Source organism: Strigops habroptila, chromosome 9, assembly GCF_004027225.2.
Source record: "Strigops habroptila isolate Jane chromosome 9, bStrHab1.2.pri, whole genome shotgun sequence".
In the NCBI taxonomy this organism is placed as follows: domain Eukaryota; kingdom Metazoa; phylum Chordata; class Aves; order Psittaciformes; family Psittacidae; genus Strigops; species Strigops habroptila.
In genome coordinates this window covers 26386179-26408553 of record NC_044285.2, presented here as the reverse complement: position 1 = coordinate 26408553, position 22375 = coordinate 26386179, and the positions used below count along the sequence as shown (strand labels likewise).

The following is a 22375-nucleotide window of genomic DNA, read 5'->3' as shown; positions in this document are numbered from 1 at the left end:
CCTTAACATCCTCAAAATGAAACTGATGAAGCACAGGCTAGACAAGTGGACAGCAAGATGCATTGAAAACTGGCTCCATTGCCAGGTTCAAATGGCACTTTAAAGTAAATTCAGTGAAATGTTACTTTTTATGTACATGAGAACATGTGAATGAAATCATGATTAAGCAGCTCAATATCATAGAGGATGGAGCCCATTGTTTCAATGGTTACAATTTCAAGAGGACCTGATCCAATCCAGCTCCAGCTGGGATGAAGGTACCCAGTACATGTGACAGTCAGGTCTTGGATGTCTTCCCTTTTGAGCTAGCCTAGAGATTTCAGTTCCTTGCCATCTGAAGGCTAGTAAATAATTTGTTTTACCAAAGAGAGAAGCAATGGACTAGCAAAAGCCAGCAAAGGTGACTGGCTTAAAAGTAGACGGTGGGGTGAAAGAAATACAAGTCCCATTTCTGATTTCATATCACTTCAGAAGTGAAAAACTACCACTAATGTCAGAAGGTAAAAGTAGTTCAACAGAGAACCTACCATCCCAGATTTCTTGTGTGCTTCCAGTAGTTTAAGAGAAAGCTTAATTTATCCTGAATATAATTTAACACTGTTAAGTAATCTCAGAGACATGATACTTAAATGAATCTGACATAAACATCATCTTAATCACACTTCTGTAAAAGCTCTGACTAAAAGCGAGTACACTCTCCTAACACATTGCTGGAACATCACCAGAAATAATCTCTCTCTTCATGGTTTTGCAGTTATGCTGCACTGCTTTGTGTTGTAGAAGATAAGCTTTGGTACTGCCCAAATCCTCGGGCTGCATTAAAAACCTCCACCTACAGCACTCTACTGCACAAAAATATTTCAGGTAATTTACCTAGCTAGATTCCTTCCTCTCTTTGAAAATGCCTTTCATAATGGTCAATTTCTGGATGCCAGCAGAAATAATATTGCAAAAATCAGACTGCCACTGTAAAATCAACATGCAGATACAACATAAGACTTGAGGACAACTTACATGTCAGTGTCAGCACAGTTAGATGTTCTAAACATGTTTTCCTGGCAAAATGTTTTTCAATATTAGCACCTGCTGATACTTAGAGCTTAAAGTAATTAGAAATACTATATACTTCATCAGTGTAAGCCAACAGCTTTTCATCAGCTGTGTCACTATTCCCATTGACAGCTGCAGAGCAAAATGCAGAGGGGAGTTAGAAAAATGACTCATGGTCACACAGCGCTTCCAGTCAAAATCTGACTTTTTGGATTCCAGCTTGGCACTTCCATGATGACTCAAGGCTGTTTCTCTTACAGTAGACGTCTTCAAAGACTTCTTTTATGTCAGCAATGAGAAGCAAACAAGTGTTTTCAGAAAACAGGAACTGGTGAGATGCAAACAATGACAAGAACACATCTGGGAGACTATCATCTAAAGGCACCATACTATAGTAATTTACATTCATTCACAGAATAAGGTTATTCACTTTCCACCCACCCACATTTTGATTAGGCCAATTCTGCCTTCATTTGTACATATATCTTTTTTTTTTTTTGCTTTAAACAAATACATGGTATCACTGTTAAAGCAAAGCAAACGGAATTCTGTCAGGGGTATCTGTTAGGATTGCTTTTTGTTTCTCTAGTGAGGAATGCGAACAGCATGTTTAAAGAAGACAGCTCAAGGACAGTTTTACAAACACTGACATTTTAAATACTGAAGACGCTCCGGGGCCTCTTAAATCATAAAATCTCCCCATTCAGCTCAATAGCTGGACTACAGGAAGAGCTGTGACTTCTACCCAGCTTGAATGCAGCAGAAGAAATCAAGTAGAAGCATAAGAACACAGGCAACTGCTGAGGCTTTTTGATCTTTAAGAGATCCTTGCCCATAGATTGAATGTCTGCATACTGAGATGAAATGTAATGATTTTAGATCTTTTTAATACACACAGCACTCTTGGGATCTTTTAAATACAGTTCCTTTCAATTGAAGATAGCATCTAAGAATAATTAAACTCTCACACGTTTTTGCTGGCCTAGGTAATATGCAGAGGTTCCCAATTCCCTGCCACTCTTGAACTCATGTTCCTCCCTTCCACATTCTTTTCTTCTTTCTTTGCTCAGCATATGAAGTAAAACATAGGGAGCAACAATAACATTAAGTATCAATCCATATAATAAGTATCAATGTATTTAGAGCTACTCACCACATACTTATTTAACTCTGACTTCACTAAGACAGCTGAAGAATCTTACTGGCCAATAATTTCCACATGATATTCTATGAATATTGTATGTTCTCCTCAATATTCAGGTCATTCTTAGACATTACATTGTCAAAACCTGAAGAGAGTCAGGATTTGAAAGGAGAGAGAAAATAGACAAACCTCACCTGGCCTTGTTATTTTGTCTCTAAGAAATACATATTTGCATGAAGTCTTGGATCCAAATTCACAACCAATACAAGCAGAGACTTTGAAGTCAACACAACTAAGAACACATTTGGCTTGCTCTTGCTCCTTCAGCCTCATGTTTGTTGGCACTGACATGCTCAGAATACAATACATACAATTAATTAGAACATCCTTGCATATCTTAGCATTGTAAGGTATAGTACTGATATTCTCCAGCATGTAGCAGAAAGGAATGGCCTCCATAGTTCTTCATACAGGACCAGTTCTACTCATTACAAAACACATTGCTGTGATGTAATGGGTCATTTAAAGCTATTCAAGGCCAAACAGTCTCTCAGTACCTCTTCAGTGAAAAGACTGAACTCTTATTTTAATCTGAGGAACTTCCCAGAGTTGCTATACCTAGCAACTATCCTCCTTTAAATTTAGTAACTACAAGACAGATTTATCTCTTAACAGATTTAAATAGCACAGTAAATGTGTGAACCTGGCATTAGTATAGCTCAGCGAAACCCCAAAATAGACAGAGGTAGCCACCTCACAGCTTAGATACTGTAAACTATCCCTCCCTGCTTTATAAAAACTATTAGAATGGTACTAACAGAAAGAGTAAGAGCCAGAATATAACACATGTTTAACTTTTCACATACCTTTCCTAACTTCTATTTCTGAGCAAAACCCATTACCTATGCTGTGCAGTAGATAAGTACATTAACTTGGAACAAAGGAAAAGTTCTGTTTGAATACTCTTGTCATGTAAATTTAACCCTGAAGTATTCTGGGTATTCTCAAGATTTTCCATGAATATCTAAAATGTTTAAACAAATACCCATTTCTCATGTAGTTTAAACCAGAATTTTGAATAGAGGAAATACCCATTTCTTTAGTCATTCTGTACTATCTTGACCATCAACCTATGGCTCAAGTATGCTGAACTGGATTCAGAACACTTAACTGAACATGTAACTATCAGCTTCAAACATTTTGACTTCAGAAGCCTGTTTCAAAGCTGCAGCTCCCAGCCCTCAGTCCCCCTTTAAAGGTCAGAATGAAAAGAAAAAGAGATCATTCATTTTGAAAAGAAAAAATAAATTACATGCAGTTTGGAAGAAGGAACATATAATGTTTTGCTCTTGGCAGATTCCTCCAAGTACAAATGTAGCCTACACTAAGGCATTTTCATGTCAGATTAGAGATATAAGAGCTGCATGAATAATTACATTTTGACAGCAGCAGTACTGTCTTCTTGATGGAACTACTGAAAGTGTTCACCCTCTGCTTTTAGTACTTTAGTTCCAAAAATAAGAGCAGAAATACCCACCTGTACCTGGATTTTAAGAATAAAAAATGTAGAGGACTAAAAAAGAGCTCAATATTGACAATAATACTCTTATAATATCCAAGTGTCAAGGCTTTAACATATAATGGACTGGCTTGAATGTGCATCCTGATTTTCTCATAGGATTTTGCCCTTGTTCAGGAAGAACTCTTGCTGCTGGGAGGAGATGGACAAGACTTGTGACCCCTGCCCTGGCCCTCTCACTCTAGCACTTGCTTAGAGGGAGGGCAAAGGTCACATAGAAGGAAAAAAGGTTTTAAGCTCTCAGGAGAAGGGCAGATGTGGGCTGGAATTTAGCTGGAGGAAGGGAAAGGAGAGGGGAATAAAAACAGAGGGGGGGGGGGGGAAAAAAAAAAAAATCAATCTGCTCACAGCTCTTCCACAAATGCTGAGGTATAGAAAACTCTTTTGCAAGGCTTTAAGGATTAAAGATGTTCTTGCTAAAGTACAGTAGTGCTTATATAAAAATAAATAAAATAGCTTTGCCATTCCCATGAACAGATATTGCTCCTCACCATACATCCACTGTAAAGTCAGCCTCACTCTCACAGGAGTGAGGCACAGAAGATGTCCACTGGGCATACATAAGGGTCAGATTTTGTCTGATAGAGGAGAACCATGACTGAAAGGTTTCTCTTTCTACTTCTGGTCTGACTGAGTGCAATATCCTGGAGTGCAGCAGGTGGTAGGATGACTCTTCACAGGCTCATTACTGTCCCACAATACCTATTAGTAGCTTTTTCTGCATATCAGGTCCCACTCATCACTAAGAGCAATAGACTTTGCTTTTGGCATGACTCTCCAATTAACAAAGATGTATGCCACAGCATATGGAATTTCAGATGGTACTTCAAAATAGTGGTCAAAGAGAAAGTTCCTACTTATTCACCTGGAAGATAAATGGTCAATTCCTGTACTTAAAGGGATTTGTGATGGCTGAAAATATGAACCAGTTGCTTGAGGGCTCAATAAGAGGACTATGGCTGCTGTTAATCCCCCTTCTGAACATTAGATAGTGTCCAAAATTTCAGGGGCTGCAAGACATACATTTCTGGCCACACAACATACAAGAAGGGAAGTTCAGTGGAAAAGATCTGTTTCTTATAACTGAGGGTAGATAGTCATAGCCAGCACAGCATTCCTTAACAAATATAACGATAAAGTTATTTAACGTGCCTGAAGCATGTCTGGTTATGTATTTTACATGTATCTAGATAGCTAAAGAAACACAGAAAGCACAAAAAGTGAACTATGGTTCTCTTTCTAATAAATGACTGTATTGAAGAAATGTTGCATGTATTCCAATTCACAAACAAGATTGGTTTTCTCCTCTTGCTAGCATTCAATGTAACATAATCACTATTGAACCTAAGAGGCAATGGAAATTAACATATTTAGTAATATTAGAGCATTAAAATAATGCTGCTTAAAGTCTGGAGAGATATCTTACAGCCTATTGTTCCTCAAGTTCCTGAGTGAAGGTGTCACACAACATGAGGGAATCACTCAGACTGAAGGAGCATTATTGTTTATGTATTTTCCTTACAAGGCCAACAAATACAAATTTACAAAATATACCAGAAGGAAAACTTCTGAAGAAAACTTCATGAAACACTTATTTTCTTGTCAAGTATTTCATTGCTTTCTTAATGGGTAAAAAAAAAGAAAAAAAGGGCAGAAGAGAAGGCTCATGGAAAGAAGAGAATAGTAAAAAGTCACCCACTAATTCCCCTCTTGAAATTACAAGCAGCAAACTGGTTTCTATCAACTCTGGCCCAAAAACTACTTCTGAATTCATCTCTGAGCACAAATCCTCATTTTAAAGACTGACCATTAAGTTATTCCTGAGGGAGAGATCAAATATTTTTTAAATCTTTTAGAGAAATGTGTTTAGATGTATTTTTTTTCCTTTGTTATGACAATAATCACCATAACCCTTGCCTTGACATGAAGGAATGTGTGTATCTCACAGGAAAGCTGCAACCTTTTGCACCTAACCCCCATCAAAAAATCCCAGTCTCAGCACAACTGTGTTGTCATAAGAAGCTTCACCAGGAACGTGAGTGGTAGAACTGGCAGGACTGGGAATTAGCAGGAAGCATTTCTATCTCAGTCTATCCTGAGCTATCAGGGGTTCGGATGACTTAGCCTTTCTTTCAGATGAGATAAAAACCAGAGGTCCTGGCATCTGGTGACCATTAGGAAACCAGAGATATTGGAGTTATTAGACATTGCATCCTGGTCATATTCCAAGACAAACAATTATATTTGGCCTTCTTAAAATCCCTTACTGTTGCAGAAAAAAATCATATATTCTATCCGTGCAAGGGTGCTGTGCGATGTTGATGGGTATGCTGCAGAACAAACACTGCAGGAATCTAATACACTGTACTCCACAGCAACAGGACACTTGCTTCATCTCTTATCTAATACCTAAAAATGGCTATGTTAGGCTTTTCTACCTGCATACCCATCCTGAACCCTCATTCCCCAGAGTGACGGAATGTGGACAGGCTGCACACCCTGCAATGGGACATGGATAAATCCTTTAGAGTTGCCAGAGTGTCACTGCAAGGAAAAAATAATCGAACATCTGTACTGTGCACCATCCTTGCCCCCTTTTCTGTTGATCTCCCATGTACTGCCCATCACCAATTTACAAGAGTGTTATTCATAGCATGTAGAATCTTTGTTTCAGAGGTAAGCAGTTGCATGCCCTACCTCAGTCAGTCATCTGTCCTTGGTGCTCCAAATTACCCCTCTTTGGCCATAAAACGACTCAGGTTGTTAAGAGTCATTCACTGAGCCACACCTCAGTTAAATGGAGAAATTAGCTCAAAACTGGCTAAATATCCTCTTCTCCTTTAACCTTCTTCCAGAGATCAAGAAAGTCAGTGACAGATACTGAACTAATCTGGAGATGATACAAAATGTACCCTGAAAACTCTGTCCACCTGCTGTTCCTGCCCTTTGAGATTTCCAAGTAAAAAACTAAGCAATAGCTGGGTATCAACATACACCCACACACCTTTTTATTTGAATCAAGTATAATAGCTTTGGATATTCTAATGTTAATCTTACCCAAGGATTACAACCCTGATTAATTTCTCCCTTTGTAAGAGGCGTGGGTATCATTCCTAGAGTGAACATTCAGATGTATTTTCTGGCTTGATCTGGTTTCCTGTATTTTTTTGGCTGTACAGGGGCAGATTTTTCCTGAGTACATGAAATATTTTGATGTTTTCTGGAAGAGTAATCCTTCTGTTGTTGCAAGGAAAAGAAGAGAATGATCCCTTTGCATCGCTGATCATTGACTGAAAAGATTTATGACCTGAGCTATCACATCAACGCTCAGCTTAACAATAAAATACTGCTGCAGGAAGGTTCCTTTTTTATGGTCTCTATTTACATGCCAGCAGCACAAAGCACAGCTGTGCTCCGAGCTCATCATCCCGACACTGCTTAGTAGCAAGACTGCGAAGAAAGAACATTTTTGGGAGAAATGACAATTGTTTCCAAGACTTTGCTCAGCTTGCTACCTACCATCACCTTCCTACTGCAGTGAGTGATTTTACATTAAATCAGGCTTGAACCTCCACGTGTATACCCTGAGAAAAATATTTAGCTCAGGCATTCTCTGTTTTATGAGGCAGAGGAGCTGCCACCGCTGAACAGAATGAATACGAGAGAAAGCAGTGTGTCCACTGTTTCTTAAACAGCAGTCACACAGTTCTACAGTCGATGTGATGAGACTGCCCCTTGCTGAGCAATATTTTCCCATGATTTCTTTAGTTTTTACATGCATCTGGCAGGTTGCAAATCTTTTGGAGTAGGGTTTGAGTTTCAATTCTGACTTTTCATGCACAAGAGTTCAGAAGGGTCAGACCAGGTGACCTAAGCTCACAGGTGTGAGCATTACAGAAGTGGTAATACAAACATGAGAAAGCTCACAACTTCACAAAGTGATGTTTCAGAAACAAATATACCTTTATGTGCGCACGGAGATACTTAAACCTCGCAGAATTTTAACAAAGTTCATGTAAGTACTGTTTGAAATGTAAAATCTGAATACAAATGCATCATCCGGACTTCTGATAAGTGCTACATTTCCTTTAACCACAAGAAAAAAATTCACAGCTAGCTATACTCCCACATTCATCACACAGATTAACCTTTTGCTGTGATGGGTACAAGACCTACAGTTGCGATGGGAGAAATATAGCCAGAGCTAAAACCTCAACCCATGAACTGATCCAAATATTAACTTCCTAACTCCCCCTCAGAGGCAAACAGCAACTTCCAACTGAAGAGCCGGGGTTGTACATTGTACACCCCGACTCCCTGCAGATTCCTTTGTGCTACAGAATACATTAATAAGGGCAAAAGGTTCTTTTCCAGCAAAGTTTGTAAATTAAATCCTATAGAAAACCAAACAAAAGGTTACATGAGTGTTCACTTGTCCAGGAGCAGCGAACTCAAAAGAAAATATTTCATTTCAGATTTTGCAAAGGTGCCCTAACAAGAGCAGCTTCTACACCACAGGCACTTGGCAAACAAAGCTAAATTCATTCATATCAAATTTCAGTCAAATGTACTGACCTGAGAAAGATTTCAGTTCCTTTTTTCTTTTCCCCCACCAAATGAATTCAGGTTTTAAGACCTTTGCTAACAAATAGTACAGAAAGAGTAACTGAATGGAAGAACACATTCTATTTCATAGAATCAGAGTATGTTGTTGGAAGGGACCCATACAGATGATCAAGTCCAACTTCCTGCTCCTCATAGGACTACCTAAAATAAACCCTATGACTTATGTTGATTATTTTTAAAGCAGACAGGCTTGCAGAGTGGTGTAAATGAGAAATAAAGGATGGACTAAGAAGTTTCCTAATGTATTCAGTTAGATAAGTTATCTTAAGGTATAAGTTGTCTAACTTATTTGGATTTAAACCAGCTACAGAAATATGCCTCACACTGAACACACCACCTTGTGTTTTCTGTGTTGGAGGTGTAGAAGTTTGCTGCAAATTATACGTTAAACTGCAAAAGGGGACATAACAGAGGCTTGCTTAGGAACCATCAATAAAAGCTTCCCTCCTTCCTTCCCTACATACACAGGCAGCCATATACAGGGCATAGGCACAGCCTCCTGCCAGATAATGGCACAACAGCAAACAGGATTCCTGGCATCTGCACTGCAGGCTCCTCTGTTCTCTCTACTACAATGGCTTGAAAGCAAAATTAAATACATTTTTCCTTGATAAACAGAGATAGAGGTCACCAGGATCAGCATATGCATGGTTATTTTACAGATAGCTACAAACATGATACAGAGCATTTAAGAAAGTTACATGAAGTCTTTCATCAAGCTATGTTGAGAATAGAAACTAGGTTTGCTTATTCCTTATGCCACAACCAACTCCTCATGATTTACCTGCAAAATACTAGCTTCCTGCCCTAACCACAAAATATCTGACAGAAGTCAATGTCCCAATACTGTTTCTTGCTATCATCAAACAGGAATTAGGGATTTCAGGCTTACCAGACGCTGCAGTGGATATAAACGGAGCAAGCCCTGTACATTTCACAGCTCTGCCAAGTAACTGAATGATTGTAGTGGCTTCATCTCACAGACAGAATATGGTGTCGAACAAAATTTGAATTACTTTCCCATGCAGTTTTATGATGAACTTATTTAATGGATAAGTTTTAGTTCTCTTCTGCAACTTTTTCCAGGTGCAAGTCGATACTAGTGTTACTTTGATACGGTGTGAAGTAACATCTCAATAATCAGGCATAGGATGCCACTGACATTCAATACATAAGGAAAATAAGTATTACTCATGCCAGACATGAAATCTAATTCCAAAAGTACAATCAGTTTGAGGAGGCCCCAAATGACATACTAGGTAAGGTGCAGGCTAAATTCGTGCTGACCTCAGTCAAACACAATAGCACAGACTACATCTGACAGCAGAGTGAGTGTATTTTAATTGCCTCTACCTTTCTTACTATCACATCTACAACAATTAAGGGTCTCACAATATACTTTTACCACCTCTCTATAAAAGGGAAATTAAAAATACCTCCGATATCCATTACTTGAAAATTAAAGGAAATAACTTTCTTCATAAAGATTAATCCTCCTGACTCTTCCTTTTTAAAACAAACCCACGCAGATAAAGAAGTGTTGTAAATCTGAGCTCTGTAAGCTGCTGGGTTGCAGAAGGGCCCCTCTAAACAAGCATGTCGTGGAGCTAGCCTGTACCTGTGTCTCACTGCACATTCCTCTGGCAAAGGAATGCGGGCCCGAAACCTGGTACCCCTCTGCCCTCCTCTGAGTGAGCTCATCCCACTGGAATGAAGAGGAGGGGAATAACTTTCTCACTGGAATTTCTTTAATGGAAATTATAAGCACACATCTTGATGAAACGGATGTTGGAAACACTTTTCCTGGTTATTCTTACAAACACAGAGCACTAACATCTAACATAAACCACGTAACATACAGTTACCTCAGCAAAATCGCTTTCTGGTAAATTCAATGGTATCCTAGAATCCAAACAAAATCTGTAACCAGTATCACTGCACAAAGATGACTGAGCTGAGAGGCTTCTCTACAGGGTAAACTGTCAAACAGTCACTCCCGATCTGAACAGTAGCTTAATAAATAAATAAATCAATCAAACAAAACCCACCTCAAAATTTCCTTTTCCTTTGTTTCACAAGCTGAGAGATAAGAAAGAAAAGAGGAATAGATCTGGACAGCTACAACCAGCTACAGAACACTTCTGGTGCCAGCAGCTCAGAATGAAAATTATTAAATTCCTATTACTGAGTTTTTAAATGAACAAAAAACCAAAAAACCAAACAAAACCAAAACCAAACCAAAACAAACAAACAAAAAAAAAAACAAAACAAAACAAACCAAAAAAACCCCCACAGTTTGCTGAAATTTGTCCAATATCTATTGATCTACTGTTTTATGAATCACATTCATGTTTGGAAAATAAAGAAAAAAAAAACCAAACTCAACCCAAAACCAAACCAACAAACACAAAACCCCACCACAAATCATTCACAATCACAGCATTTTTCATTTGATTGTTTGTTTTTTAATATAGCATTACTTCTATCCAAAACACTTGGCAAACATTTTGGTTTGCAGTTTATAAAGCATCCTTGAATAGAGTTGAAAAGTTGTAGTGGCACTGGAGATCTGATATAAACAGTAATTAATTCTACTCTACTACTCCACCTGTAGTTGTGACTAACCAGCTGGGTTTTAATCCTTGCCACTCCTCTGTGAAACATGTGCAGAACTTGGCTGGATAGCGTGAAGCTGAAAGATAAAATCCAACCAGATTCTTTGGAAACTTCACAATACTGTGCTAGCACATGGAAGAAAATTCACTTGAATGGAGAGTCTTTAAACAGCCATAAACATCTTTTTACAGTTTTGTGCCTTATTGGTTAGAGGTTCAAGCCTCCCAGATCCCCAAAAGCCAACTGTACAAGCCATTTCATTCACAGCAGAGCCTTAGGGCATACCAAGTACTACCAATTATGGTGCAACAGTTCAAAGCAGCAAAGCTACATAATAGACCTGTGATCATTATGCAAAGTGGTATTTTGCATCTCCAGGCTGTAATGTCTGTTTTCATTCAGTGGCTAGAGCACAGAACGAGGAGTTGCAGTCCAGTCCTGCTGTTGACTTGCCTATGACTTGAGGCAAAGCTTTCTTCACACATACAGGACAGTAATACTAGCATTTAGCTTGACACAAAATAACATGGCTAGGCACTGTTGAAGGACATCGCAAATCACTCAGACCCAGGACTGAACACAGAACAGTAATGCAACCACTGATTATGTATTTTAAAGTGCAACACATTACTTTGTATTTATGTAAGGGAACAGAGTGAAATGCACGTCTATGATAAATGAACACTAGAAAAGGGACAAAACAGACTGAATAGGCATGTTCATTTCAGGATTCAAGCTACCCTGCAACTCTCAGCACTCTGGAGGGTCTGCAAACACATTTTACTGCAAACACATTTGCCAACTTCATTGGCAAAACGTCACTGTGACATTAAAAGGTGTTCTGACCCAGACCCTCATCTGTACAGTCTCAGAAGAGCAGTCTTTGCAAAACCTCCGAGGTGATTTTCTGCCGATTACTTGAGGTACAGGAGGCCCCCAGCTCGCAGAGACTGCTGAGGGCTCTCAATGCTCCACGCGCTCCAGGCCAATCCATTCATATGGAAATTGTACCACTAAGAGTTATTAGGTCAAACCACAGTTTGGAGCTCACTCTAATTATCTAGTCAGATTTCAGTTTAATCCTAACAAGATTATAGATTCACAGAGATTAAGGTTGTTAAAAGTACCACAGAGCAAACCATATAATCACTACCTCGAAGAGACCATCTAAAGCATTCTGTTTATGGTCACCAAATCATTTAACTTTAAAACCTCTGTGGAGTTAAAACCTCTGTAGAGTATTTCCTGTTTCTTCTTGTGGTAAGAGTAGGCTAAGGATCTGACATTTAGTTTGGTGACTAGAACACTTCACTTTTGTAACAGGAGTGGTTTTAAGCTTCTTCCCTTCACCACCATATTAACATCTTTTCTCTATATTTACACCTTACATCTTTCCAAGTCACAGCAAAAAGCCAAGTACCATCTCTAGGAGGAGATTTCATGGGTGGTTTCCAGTTTAAGACAGAACTACTTTATTAGGTTAAAAATGCACTACACCTCCTTTGTAAAAATGATCATATAAAGCTTACAAGAAGAGAGCGCTGTTAAAAACTGTTTCAGAGGAAAACAGATGAAAAAACTTTTGCTAAATAGCAAGCAATGCATTTGTATCATAACTATTACCCTAGTGAAGATGAAAAGCCTATGCATTTCAGAAGTACACCAGTACACTTTTGGCAGCCAGGGCTTATTGCAGACCACCTCGGTCATGCCCACAAGACCAAGACTCATCCCACTTCAATCCTGTCCTGTAATAAAGAGTTAGCATGTTCTATGCAAAATGCAATGCAACACAGGACCTGCCAACCTCACCTGCCAGCTGAACCCACACTTCACACGCGCTGCAGTTCATGTAGAAGGTATTTACAAAGATACATTCATTTTACAGATAATTCTCCAACTTTTCAACCCCTTCTCAAACACTTTGATGATAGTCTGAAATCTCACAAGGAGGGCTGAGGCTGGAAGCTTAGAGGCTCCTTTTATGGAGAAGTCTGAAGACTACTATAAATTCTTAATTTTCCAAGCTTGCTTTTTGCCAAATGTTTTTGCTCCTGCAGGCTATGTTCTTCCAGTTCAGTTACACCCTGCTTTGTGGATAGGTTTAATCATCAAAGTACAATACAGTGATTCACCTTTCTATTGTTTTGATGTGTTTCCACTATAGCAGTGGTAATAATTCCAAACTGCTTTCAAATATATGTATATTTCTACAGAGCAAATGACATCTGAACACTGCACAGCAAAAGTTTGACTGATGTAAGAACTATTACAACTTCTAAATAGCCCTGCTCCTCTTTGACAAAGCCAAGCAATTATTCAATGTACCAATGAACCTATTTAACTTTATCACAGTACTGAGATGTGTTTATATATGCATTTCTGAAAAACTGACTTGCAGCTTATGAATTCTAAGCTAACTTAAACATAAAGTAGTAGAGTAATAGATTTATTACTCCTTTTATAATGGTATCATTTTTAAGGACTCTTTTTTAGAGCTAGGTAGTATTTCATGTCCACAGAGAGATAGCCTTACTACTTGTGAGGGCATGACCTTCACAAATAGAAGGTAATACCATCAGTGATTCAAACAAAAGGATAAGGAACATAAGGAGCTGATATGAACACAAGGAGCTGATTTGAAGACTCTCTGGTGCAATGCGAACAGTAAATTATATGCAGTACTTTTAAAAAGTTGCAAAAAGATAAGGCACTGACTTGACACTATTTAGAGTAGGAAGATTATTTTCAGTTTCGTTGACATTCAATTTGTGCAGATTTTAAGAAGCATGAGGAACATTTATAAGTCCATTCCACATTCAACTGCACTTTCATTTTCCTCTCTCCTGCTTTTTCAGATCAAAACCAATCCCTCCTAACAGTGTTATAAATTGATTTATACAGTTGGCTTTCAGCTTACTCTTCACATTTCATCCCAATCTTGAGAAAGTTGCAGGTTTTACATCTCTGCCAGCCAAAAAAAGTATAAAAGCTAAATAAACAGTTAATGTTGCTGTTGCCACCTTGTTTCCAGCATCTTTCTCCTTTAATGGAAATCTGACAAATACATGAAACTGAAGGAAAAGGAACTATTACTTTCATGTCTTACAGAAACCTTGACTTACTGCCTTTTCCAGCTAGTTCTTGATTAGTCCAAATGATGCTTAGATTTTACCTGTGTTATACATCACACTGAGGTCTTGCCAAACGCTTGTGTCATGGATGGAAATGTTTGTTCCTGTTACTAATGGGAAAAGCAACGAATATTACGTGCAACCCTCTTAAACAGATTTGTGCAACAGAGATTCCTAGGTAACAGGCATCGACATGTCCTTACTGCTGCTAAGAGCAAGGCATCAGAAAAAGCACTACAGGATTAACCACCAGGAGTGATACTGGCAGCCTCCCTAGACTATGAAGGCTCAAAGGAGAGCTAGAAAGGCAGATAAGCGCGTTGAGGCAATGACTGGAGGCTGTACAAAATACAGCAGTTCCAGCCAAATAGGAGAAAATAGACCAGGCTGTGAATAAGCCAAACTCAGAATATAGTAGCTATTGACATCTCAGTGGACTGAAGCAAACCAGCCCAAGTTGGTTCACAAGGTTGATTCTCTCAATATTAAGGTAACCGAGTATGCAGAGACTATGCAAACAGGATGGTGCTAGTTTAGCGGCCCAATGAACTTGACACAACCAAAGCTAATCAAAATCCTGCAGAAGCAACAAGACAGGAAGCTAGCACAGATCATAAGAAGCTTTACAGCTTTGTATCCATTTGGGTAAGAGCAGAATCAGAGGGCCAGCAAAGTCACTTTTGGCCAGCAAGAAGTGTTAAAAAAATGTGGCAAAAAAGCCAGAGAAGCAGCAGATCCATGGAACAGTTCCTCTGATTTTGTATTAAATCTGCCTCTTCACACTTCCTCAGACCTGAGGGAAGAGGAAGCCATTCTGAAAAGATGACTTTGAACACAAGTAGTAAAATTAATGTCAACACCTTTTGAAAAGTAGAAAGTTAAATACAACTACTGGAGACTACAGCAACACAACTTCCATTTAAATCACACCATCAGAAACAGGGAAGCTGTATGGAAAAACCCAAGGCAGGCTAAACTGCAGGAAATCTGGGCAAAAAAGCACAGGAACAAATTATTTACTTTTTCCAAGTATTTTCAGATTTATTGCCTACACCTCCTAATTCCCTTTCTGCAAGGAACAGGTAATGAAAACTGCATGATTCCACTCTAGAATTCCGGCAGCAAAGAATTTTTCATCTGTCTATCATGGCTTCATGATCATCTCAAAATATTACTACACAACTGTACAGTATGAGAATACCTTTGTTCTTTTTTGTCCCTAGAAAGAATACCTTAAATTTATTATTTTAGGGTACCAAAAGACAGTGGAATTATGGGAGCTGCAACTTTGATTTTAAATATCCACAATTAAACAGCTACTTTTTCTCTCTGTTAGAGCTGTGGTCCAAAATTTGTTTTTGACTTAAGCCCATTGAAAACAATGAGCTTGGGTCAATTAAGCTCATCCAGTACTTATTAAAAGACATTATGAAACATCTGTACCATAGATATAAACAAAAACCCTCACACAGAAAACCTGGGATATATTAAGAGAAGAGAGAAATAAAATCACTTGGGCTAGCTTGTCAGAAACTAGAAGAGCTTCAGTTACTCAAAATAGAGCAATAGAGCAGACTGCCAGAACTGGTTTTGGCACTTAGTTTTTATTTGCCTTATCTGGATACTGCAGATGTTCTGCTGAACAACTACTAGAAAAGGAGGGTATCTCTAGTTAATCTGCACATTTCTCAGCAAAAGAAACCCCAGAAGATTTGGAAGACTTGCAATAGTACCTGAACTCCAGACTCATTAAATAAAAGTTAACTGCACTCTACCTGCAAGCTCAGCCATTCCAAGAGAACATATCTGGCAATAAATCCTCACACTAAGTCCTAACAGTAGTTTCTTAAGATTTCAGATCAAGATTAGCACATATTCCAGGTGTGCTCAACTAGCTCAATGGCAGAAAGGAAATAAATGAGCAGCTATCATCTCACCTGTGTGTCAGGTATGCTCTCAAGTGGGCACAGAATGGCTGCTAGGATTACAACGCAGCTCAGCTGAGAGCAATGTGAAGAGATAAGGATCTCAAATTTCATTGCAAGAGGCTGCCTCTATATATTGTGTTCATCTTCATCTCATGCTTCACCTCATGTTTATCAGAGGACATCCCAGAAACATCAGCAAAACTCTGCTTATCCTTTTAAAAGTCCCTCTTCCAAAAACTGTATTTAGCCTTGAAAACCATGCTAAAATTGGAAAAGCCTCAAGGGTGGACACTGATTAGATGAGGCAACTACCTGCCTTCTAGCACTGTTCCAGCATTCTGTCTTACTCCCCCCAGCTCTGGATCAACTTTTGTCTTACAAGGTAATGAATGTCAAGAAGATAGTACTACATTGGTGGTTTATGCTTGCTCAACATCTTGTACTGACACTCCTGGTTCATTATTAATGCAAATTACTGATAATAAAAGATTGCAAACATGAATGAAGCATAGCTTCTGGAGTGACTGCAGCTGAACACTGTTAGGGAAAAGTCTTAGGTCACTCCCAGCAATTGGTCTACAAACGAGGTAACAATCTCACTGCTAAATAGCCCCATCTGTAACACCAAGTCATCCATATTTTCAACATTTGGCTCAAGAAAACAGATTACATTACAAGACTAACTTTGCGCTGCCATTCAAAACAGATCATCATTTATATCCAGGAAAAATAAGCAAAAGCTGAGAAATTAACTCCAATACACTTTAAAATCCTATTCTTACAGAGGGAGGGATGACTACACCTTGCAATGGAGACCTCTGAGTCAAAGCCACCTTTGACACAACTTCAAGATGCTGGCCTAAAGTGCCAGCCACTGCCTATTAGTCATGTCCACAGTAACGTTCCTGAAGAACTCTCAACAACTTGGTAAAATATTTTAGAATGTTGCTTTTACAACATTTAAGGTATTGAAATGAGATTACTTGAAAGAGTAGATGAACAAAGTCACAAATCACATAATCTTCAGCAACAACTGCTTTGATAGTTGACTGTGAACAGCCTTCTAGAAGTTATTATTCCTCATTAACCTAAAGTTTTAACCTCATTTTATTAAGATTGTATTTCACTATGCTCAGTCACTTCACATTATCTAGCACAGGACTACTAAACAATGTTTCAGAGATCCTGCTTTTCCTACAAAAGCTCTCCCCACTACAATCACCACTACTTTTTCTAAACAGCTCACTTCAATACAGGAAGGGGTGTTTTTAATTCAGTGATACCAGAAAGCCATTTACCTACTACTACTGGGTCTGAAATTGACAAAAGCATACTTTTACATCTTTCCTGCCGAGCATGTTTAACAGCATTTTTAATAAGAAAAATGCATTAACTGCTTAGACATATAAAGTACTAAAAGTATTTAAATGACCTATTTCTGATTCTTTTTCATACTTTTAGACTGATTACACAACAAGGATCTTGCTTGTTTTCTAACCCTGAAGAAAACTGGCAGGAAGACTTAGAAACTCCATGTTGGTATTTATCTAACTCATTGAAATAGATGTAAATTGACAAAGTCCCCTTAAGGGCAATGAAACATGTCAAGAAACAAACAAATATGAGTGCTGAAGAAATGTGCTTTCCAACAAGTACGCAGCAAAATTGCAGCAAACAGATTAAATATCTGCTGTCCATTACACCTGCATCCCTCAGGAATAATTACACTGACATACTGCATGAGTTTATAAAAAAGCCTGCAAAATGTGACAAATTTGTTTCCAAAAGCCTTCAAAACACTTGCTTTATAAAAGTCATTTCCACAGAGATTCTACTGGAGCGAGAACACTTGGAAGAACAGTTCTTGGTTTTGTTGAAGAAAACTGTCTAAGCTTTTAATCTTTGAGAAGATTAGAGCTTGTAACTACCACCTGATTGGGATGATGAAATTCTACTGGTGCAATTGATTATAAAAAGAGCAAAGCAGAATCAAGCCTTTCATATTTATAAACAGTATATAAGCCCCTCTGCTATTAAAGCCTTTTCAAAAGATTTCTCCTCAGTTGCACAGGAAGAGTCTAAATCCTTAAAATTTTAATCAAAACAGCACCCAATGCAGTAGAGAAACATTGAGGGACAAGAACCCACGTTTTAACTCAATTTTGATAGAAGTCTGTTAGAAATTGAATTGAAATAAACATGCTTAAAACATATTACTTCCATTAATTCATTATTACATATGTGCTATAAAAGCCTGAGCACAAAGATTATTGTACAATCTTAGTTTACATCCCAATGTAACAAAGAGGTTTTTTTGAACTGCTGCCTGTGCATCACTTGGACACTTAATTTACGCTACAGGACTCTTTTCTTCTCTACAGTTGAGTGGGCTAACAATTTCAGCATCCCAGTTGCAGAAAATCGATTACAACACCAAAAAGAAAAGGAAATATTATGAACATTTAAAAAGCCTGTGATCCCTTACTAATCTGTTCAAATGTTAATTAGGAACAGCAAGAGAAAAATCTGTGTTTATGTCATAAAATTGTCAGACTGACAGATCATAAAGTCACTGCTTCTGTATGTCAACTTGGAATTTGAAACACACTTTCTAATTCACTAGTCATGAACCTTCATACAACACTTAACAGCTTAATCCTTTAATTTCTCCCATTGCTTTTACTTAGTTACAAGTGTTGTAGGTTGGAACCCTTGCAGGAAAGGATCTGAAGGGTCAGCTTTTAACAGAAAGATTTGAGAAGAGACTAAAGGCGGCAGCAGTCAGTTGCAGAGATACTGGTCATACTTTCAGATTTAGGAAGCTGGTGCACTGAACGCAGGTGGTCTTTCACCCCAGCGTACTTTGCAAAGATTAATCAAAGTCGAGCACACGGAGGGCACAAAGGAACTTCGGAGCAGAGGTGTACGGCAATTAAGAAAGCCCAAACCATATATTTCTGAGGGGAATGGGAGGTGTTTGGGTTTTGGCCCAAAGATGCCCAAGCCCCGACAGGTTTGACGAGGTACGTCCCCCTCCAGCGAGACACCGGGACCTGCACACTTACCGCGCTCACCAGCTCCGCACCCAGACACAGGAGCCCCAGCACCAGCAGAACCCTGTGGGGAGGCAAACAGAGTCACCCCGGGGCTGGGCCGAGCCGGGCCAAGAAAGGAGGGGACCGCCGCGCCTCGGCACTCACCCTGCGCGCCCCATGCTCCACGCAGCCTGCGGGGACAGCGGACAGGACGCAGCCCGGTTACCGGCTCCGCACCGCTGCAGGAAGAGGAGGGCCCGCCGCCGTCACTCAGGGGAGTGGGCAGGCCCCCTGCGCGGCGGCGGGCTGGGCGCAGCGTGCTCACCTCCGCGGTACGGCTGCTTACCCGGCTCCTTCCCCCGCTACGGCGGCGGATGTAGGGAGCGGCCGGGCTGCCCGTTCGGGGTCGGTCCCGGCTCCTTTCCCTTCAGGGCCCCTAGCCGGTACGCGCCGAGCCGCAGTGTGCCCGGGCAGAAAGTTTGCGCGGTCTCCGCTGGGGCGTCGCACCGGAGCGGGGCGGGACTGAGCCGGGCTGGGCGCCCTTCACAGCCCTGCACCCCGGGGTGCGACTCGGCACTACCAGCAGCTCCGCCGGCCCCAGCACACTTGAGGTGCTTCCGGTGGGGAAAAAGCCCGTGTCCAGCGGCTGCCCACCCGGTGGAGGGGCGGGGCGGGGAGAGGCGGGCGCCCGCCCGCCCTTCGAGCCGACAAAATCGCGGCGCCCAGGGGCAGGGCGGTGGTGGGGAGTTGTGGTCCCCTTAGAGTGGGGCGGCAGCACCCTCCGCCGCCGGCCACCCTCCCACCCGCCCCCGGTGCGGATGAATACTGTGGGCAAGTAGTCCCGGGAGGACTTGAGCTGGGAGAAGCGGGAGAGCGCGGCAGAGGGGCGGGCGCTGGTGTTGGGGCGGCCGGTGAGAACCGCCTGAAGGGAGCCGTGCTGCCCCGCCTGGCTATGCCTGCGTCGCAGGGCCAGCCCCGGAGCTCCTGAGCGGGCAGGATGGAACCGCGGTGGCGGAGCCGCAGCCTGGCTGCCGGCTGCCTGCTGCTGCTGCTGCTGCTGCTGGGGTGCTGGGGGCCAGAGGAGGCGGTGGCGGCGGTGAGTGTGGGGCGCTCTTCTTGTTTTCAGGCGCTGCCCAGCGGCGCTGTCCCTGCCGGGCGCGGCGGCGGCGCGGAGCCTCGGGGGGAAGCTTTTGATCCACTTTAGCAGTGGGGTAGCTGAGGTTGGGCTCTTCACCGGTCGCGCTGGGGTTAGAGGGGTTGCAGCGGGCCCGGTCGCTGACAGGAGCCGGCGGGGCCGGGCCGCGCAGGAGGGTCTCTCCTCGCCGCCCTCAGGTGTCGGGGCCCGGGCATTCCTGCTCGGGCAGCGCCGCTGGCCTCGGCCTGGCTCCCCGCGGTACCCGCCTGCCACCGGCACTTCTGGCTTCGCCGGCGGCTACGATGGGGCAGGAGGGAGCATGAGTGCGCGGCGAGCGAAGCCCGGGCGAGCTTTGTGTGTGCTGAACCCGCTGTTCCTCCGGGACAAAGGAGGAGAAAATCCTCCCGTCTTCTCCCCCAAAGAAGAGGTGTCTGAGCTCTTGGCAGCGAGCCTTCACCTGCATCTGTAGGTCACACCTGGACGTGGCAGGGAGCTGGAGGCTTGTGGGCATGGTTTGCCGGAGGACTACGCCTCGGACTGTGACTTGGTTTTCCTTAGGGTTGTATTTCTACTTTCTTAAAACTCAAGCTGAGATGCTAGTGAAGATGGTAGATGCGCGCAGTGCTGCGGAGGGTGCAGGGTAGGTGGCCTGGGGGAGAATTTTGTTCTCTCTCTTTTTAGGAGAGAGATGCTATGCCAGTTTTTCTGGAGTGGCTGGGCCTTGAAACTGAGAAGGAGATCACTGAGAAGTGATCACTAGCTTCCCCTTTCCAGGTACTTGACCAAGACCTTCAGCTGTTAACTAGTGTTTAAATTAGGCTGAAAGGCTCATACTTTAACATGGGTTAATTTCAAACTTTTGCAAACTCTTTTTCTGGCTGTTAACTTTTTTTAAGTTTTCTTGGAAGGGTAGATGAATCCGGATCTCTCTTGTTTAGAATTACTCTCTACTTGAAAAATCCTATGTTATGGTAGGTGTAGAATACCTTTCTGCTACTCCCCCCTCCAGTTTTATTGCTAGAGCTGACAAAATCTTATTTGTCTTGAACTCTCCTTTGAAGTGCATTCCTTTACAGTGAAACTTTGTGGACCTTTCATCTGCTATTCCAAAAAGCAAAGACTAGCCATAATATATTCCATTCCTCTTGTACCCCTCTTTCTTACCATGTCCAGGTGTGTACCCAAGTGTAAGTGATACTAGTGTGCCACTGGTGCTTACTGATTTGGAGAACTGCTTGTCTCTACATGGTCTTTGATACTAGTTCTGCTACCTACTAGTTCTAAGTACCACCTCACCCCATGCTGTCTGCTATGACCTTCACCTCCAAAGAAGGATCTGCTTAGTCCTACCTACAGGGCTTTGCTGTTTTAGCAGGCGAGGGTTGAAGATGGGGAAGTTTGTGTGCATGGCCCCTTGCTTTCTTCAGGAAAATACCCCAGCAGAGTGATTGATGGGAATCTGCAAGGTCTGGGAAGGGGACTGGGCTGGGCTGATGCTGGAGGCAGTCTTCTGCTTCAGGAGAAATGAAGGAAGGAGAAAAGACAATGGTGGAGTTCCTGGTTCTTAGCACCACCTATGCTACGACCTCTCTTTTGGGATGAGTCCCTTGGGGATTTACTACCCCACAGTGAGATAAGATTAACTGAAGACCCAATGGTTAGTGGGGGTGGGGAAGGAGTGACATTCTGTTCCAATGTATGTGAGTCCTCCTGACATTTTAATGGTTTCTCAATGCTTTGGTGTTCTGATGTCCTTGAATTCCGTATGATGATAACACTAGATAATGCTGTTCCTCATTAATGAGGATCACTCCTTTTTTTTTTTTTCTCCATGTCAGAAAGAGATGAATTAGCACTGTGACTTGTATGTGTATGCTTGATACACACTGTCTCTTAGTATAAAAAAAATAAAATAATTGCTAAAGCTTCATACTCAAGTAAGGATGAATTTCATTGTTCAGATTTTATTGCTGGGTTTCCATGGCCCATAATCTAAACTTGGTGAGTAGTATATGGATCATGCTATGTGCTCTAGTGCAGACTTCACACAGAACGAAGCGTATGGCTACTGATGAACAGCATAAAAGCAGCTGGGAGTTTGAGAAGGGTCTTTAGAGTGGGAGAATGA

General features: G+C 41.3%; 2 protein-coding genes across 8 annotated transcripts in view; one reads left to right on the top strand and one right to left on the bottom strand.

Moving 5' to 3' along the window:
* Positions 1 to 19509, bottom strand: part of COL4A6 (collagen type IV alpha 6 chain) — a 127618-nt gene extending 108109 nt beyond the window's left edge. The window contains exons 1-3 of the mRNA XM_030497413.1: positions 19459 to 19509; positions 19278 to 19351; positions 19143 to 19194 (exon numbers count right to left, since the gene is read on the bottom strand). Of these exons, the coding sequence (XP_030353273.1) occupies positions 19143 to 19194; positions 19278 to 19291 (66 nt within the window). The 5' untranslated portion in view covers positions 19292 to 19351; positions 19459 to 19509. The remainder of the gene's footprint in view (positions 1 to 19142; positions 19195 to 19277; positions 19352 to 19458) is intronic.
* A 477-nt stretch (positions 19510 to 19986) lies between these two features.
* Positions 19987 to 22375, top strand: part of COL4A5 (collagen type IV alpha 5 chain) — a 77207-nt gene continuing 74818 nt past the window's right edge. For 5 of the 7 annotated variants that reach the window (XR_003993323.1, XM_030498482.1, XM_030498480.1 and 2 more), the window contains exon 1: positions 19990 to 20208. Coding sequence is in view for 5 of the 7 variants with exons in the window: in XM_030498482.1 (XP_030354342.1) it covers positions 20110 to 20208 (99 nt within the window). In the remaining 2 variants the exon portion in view is untranslated. Of the gene's footprint in view, positions 20209 to 22375 lie in introns of all 7 variants that reach the window. The other 2 variants (XM_030498488.1, XR_003993324.1) reach the window with 2 other exon arrangements.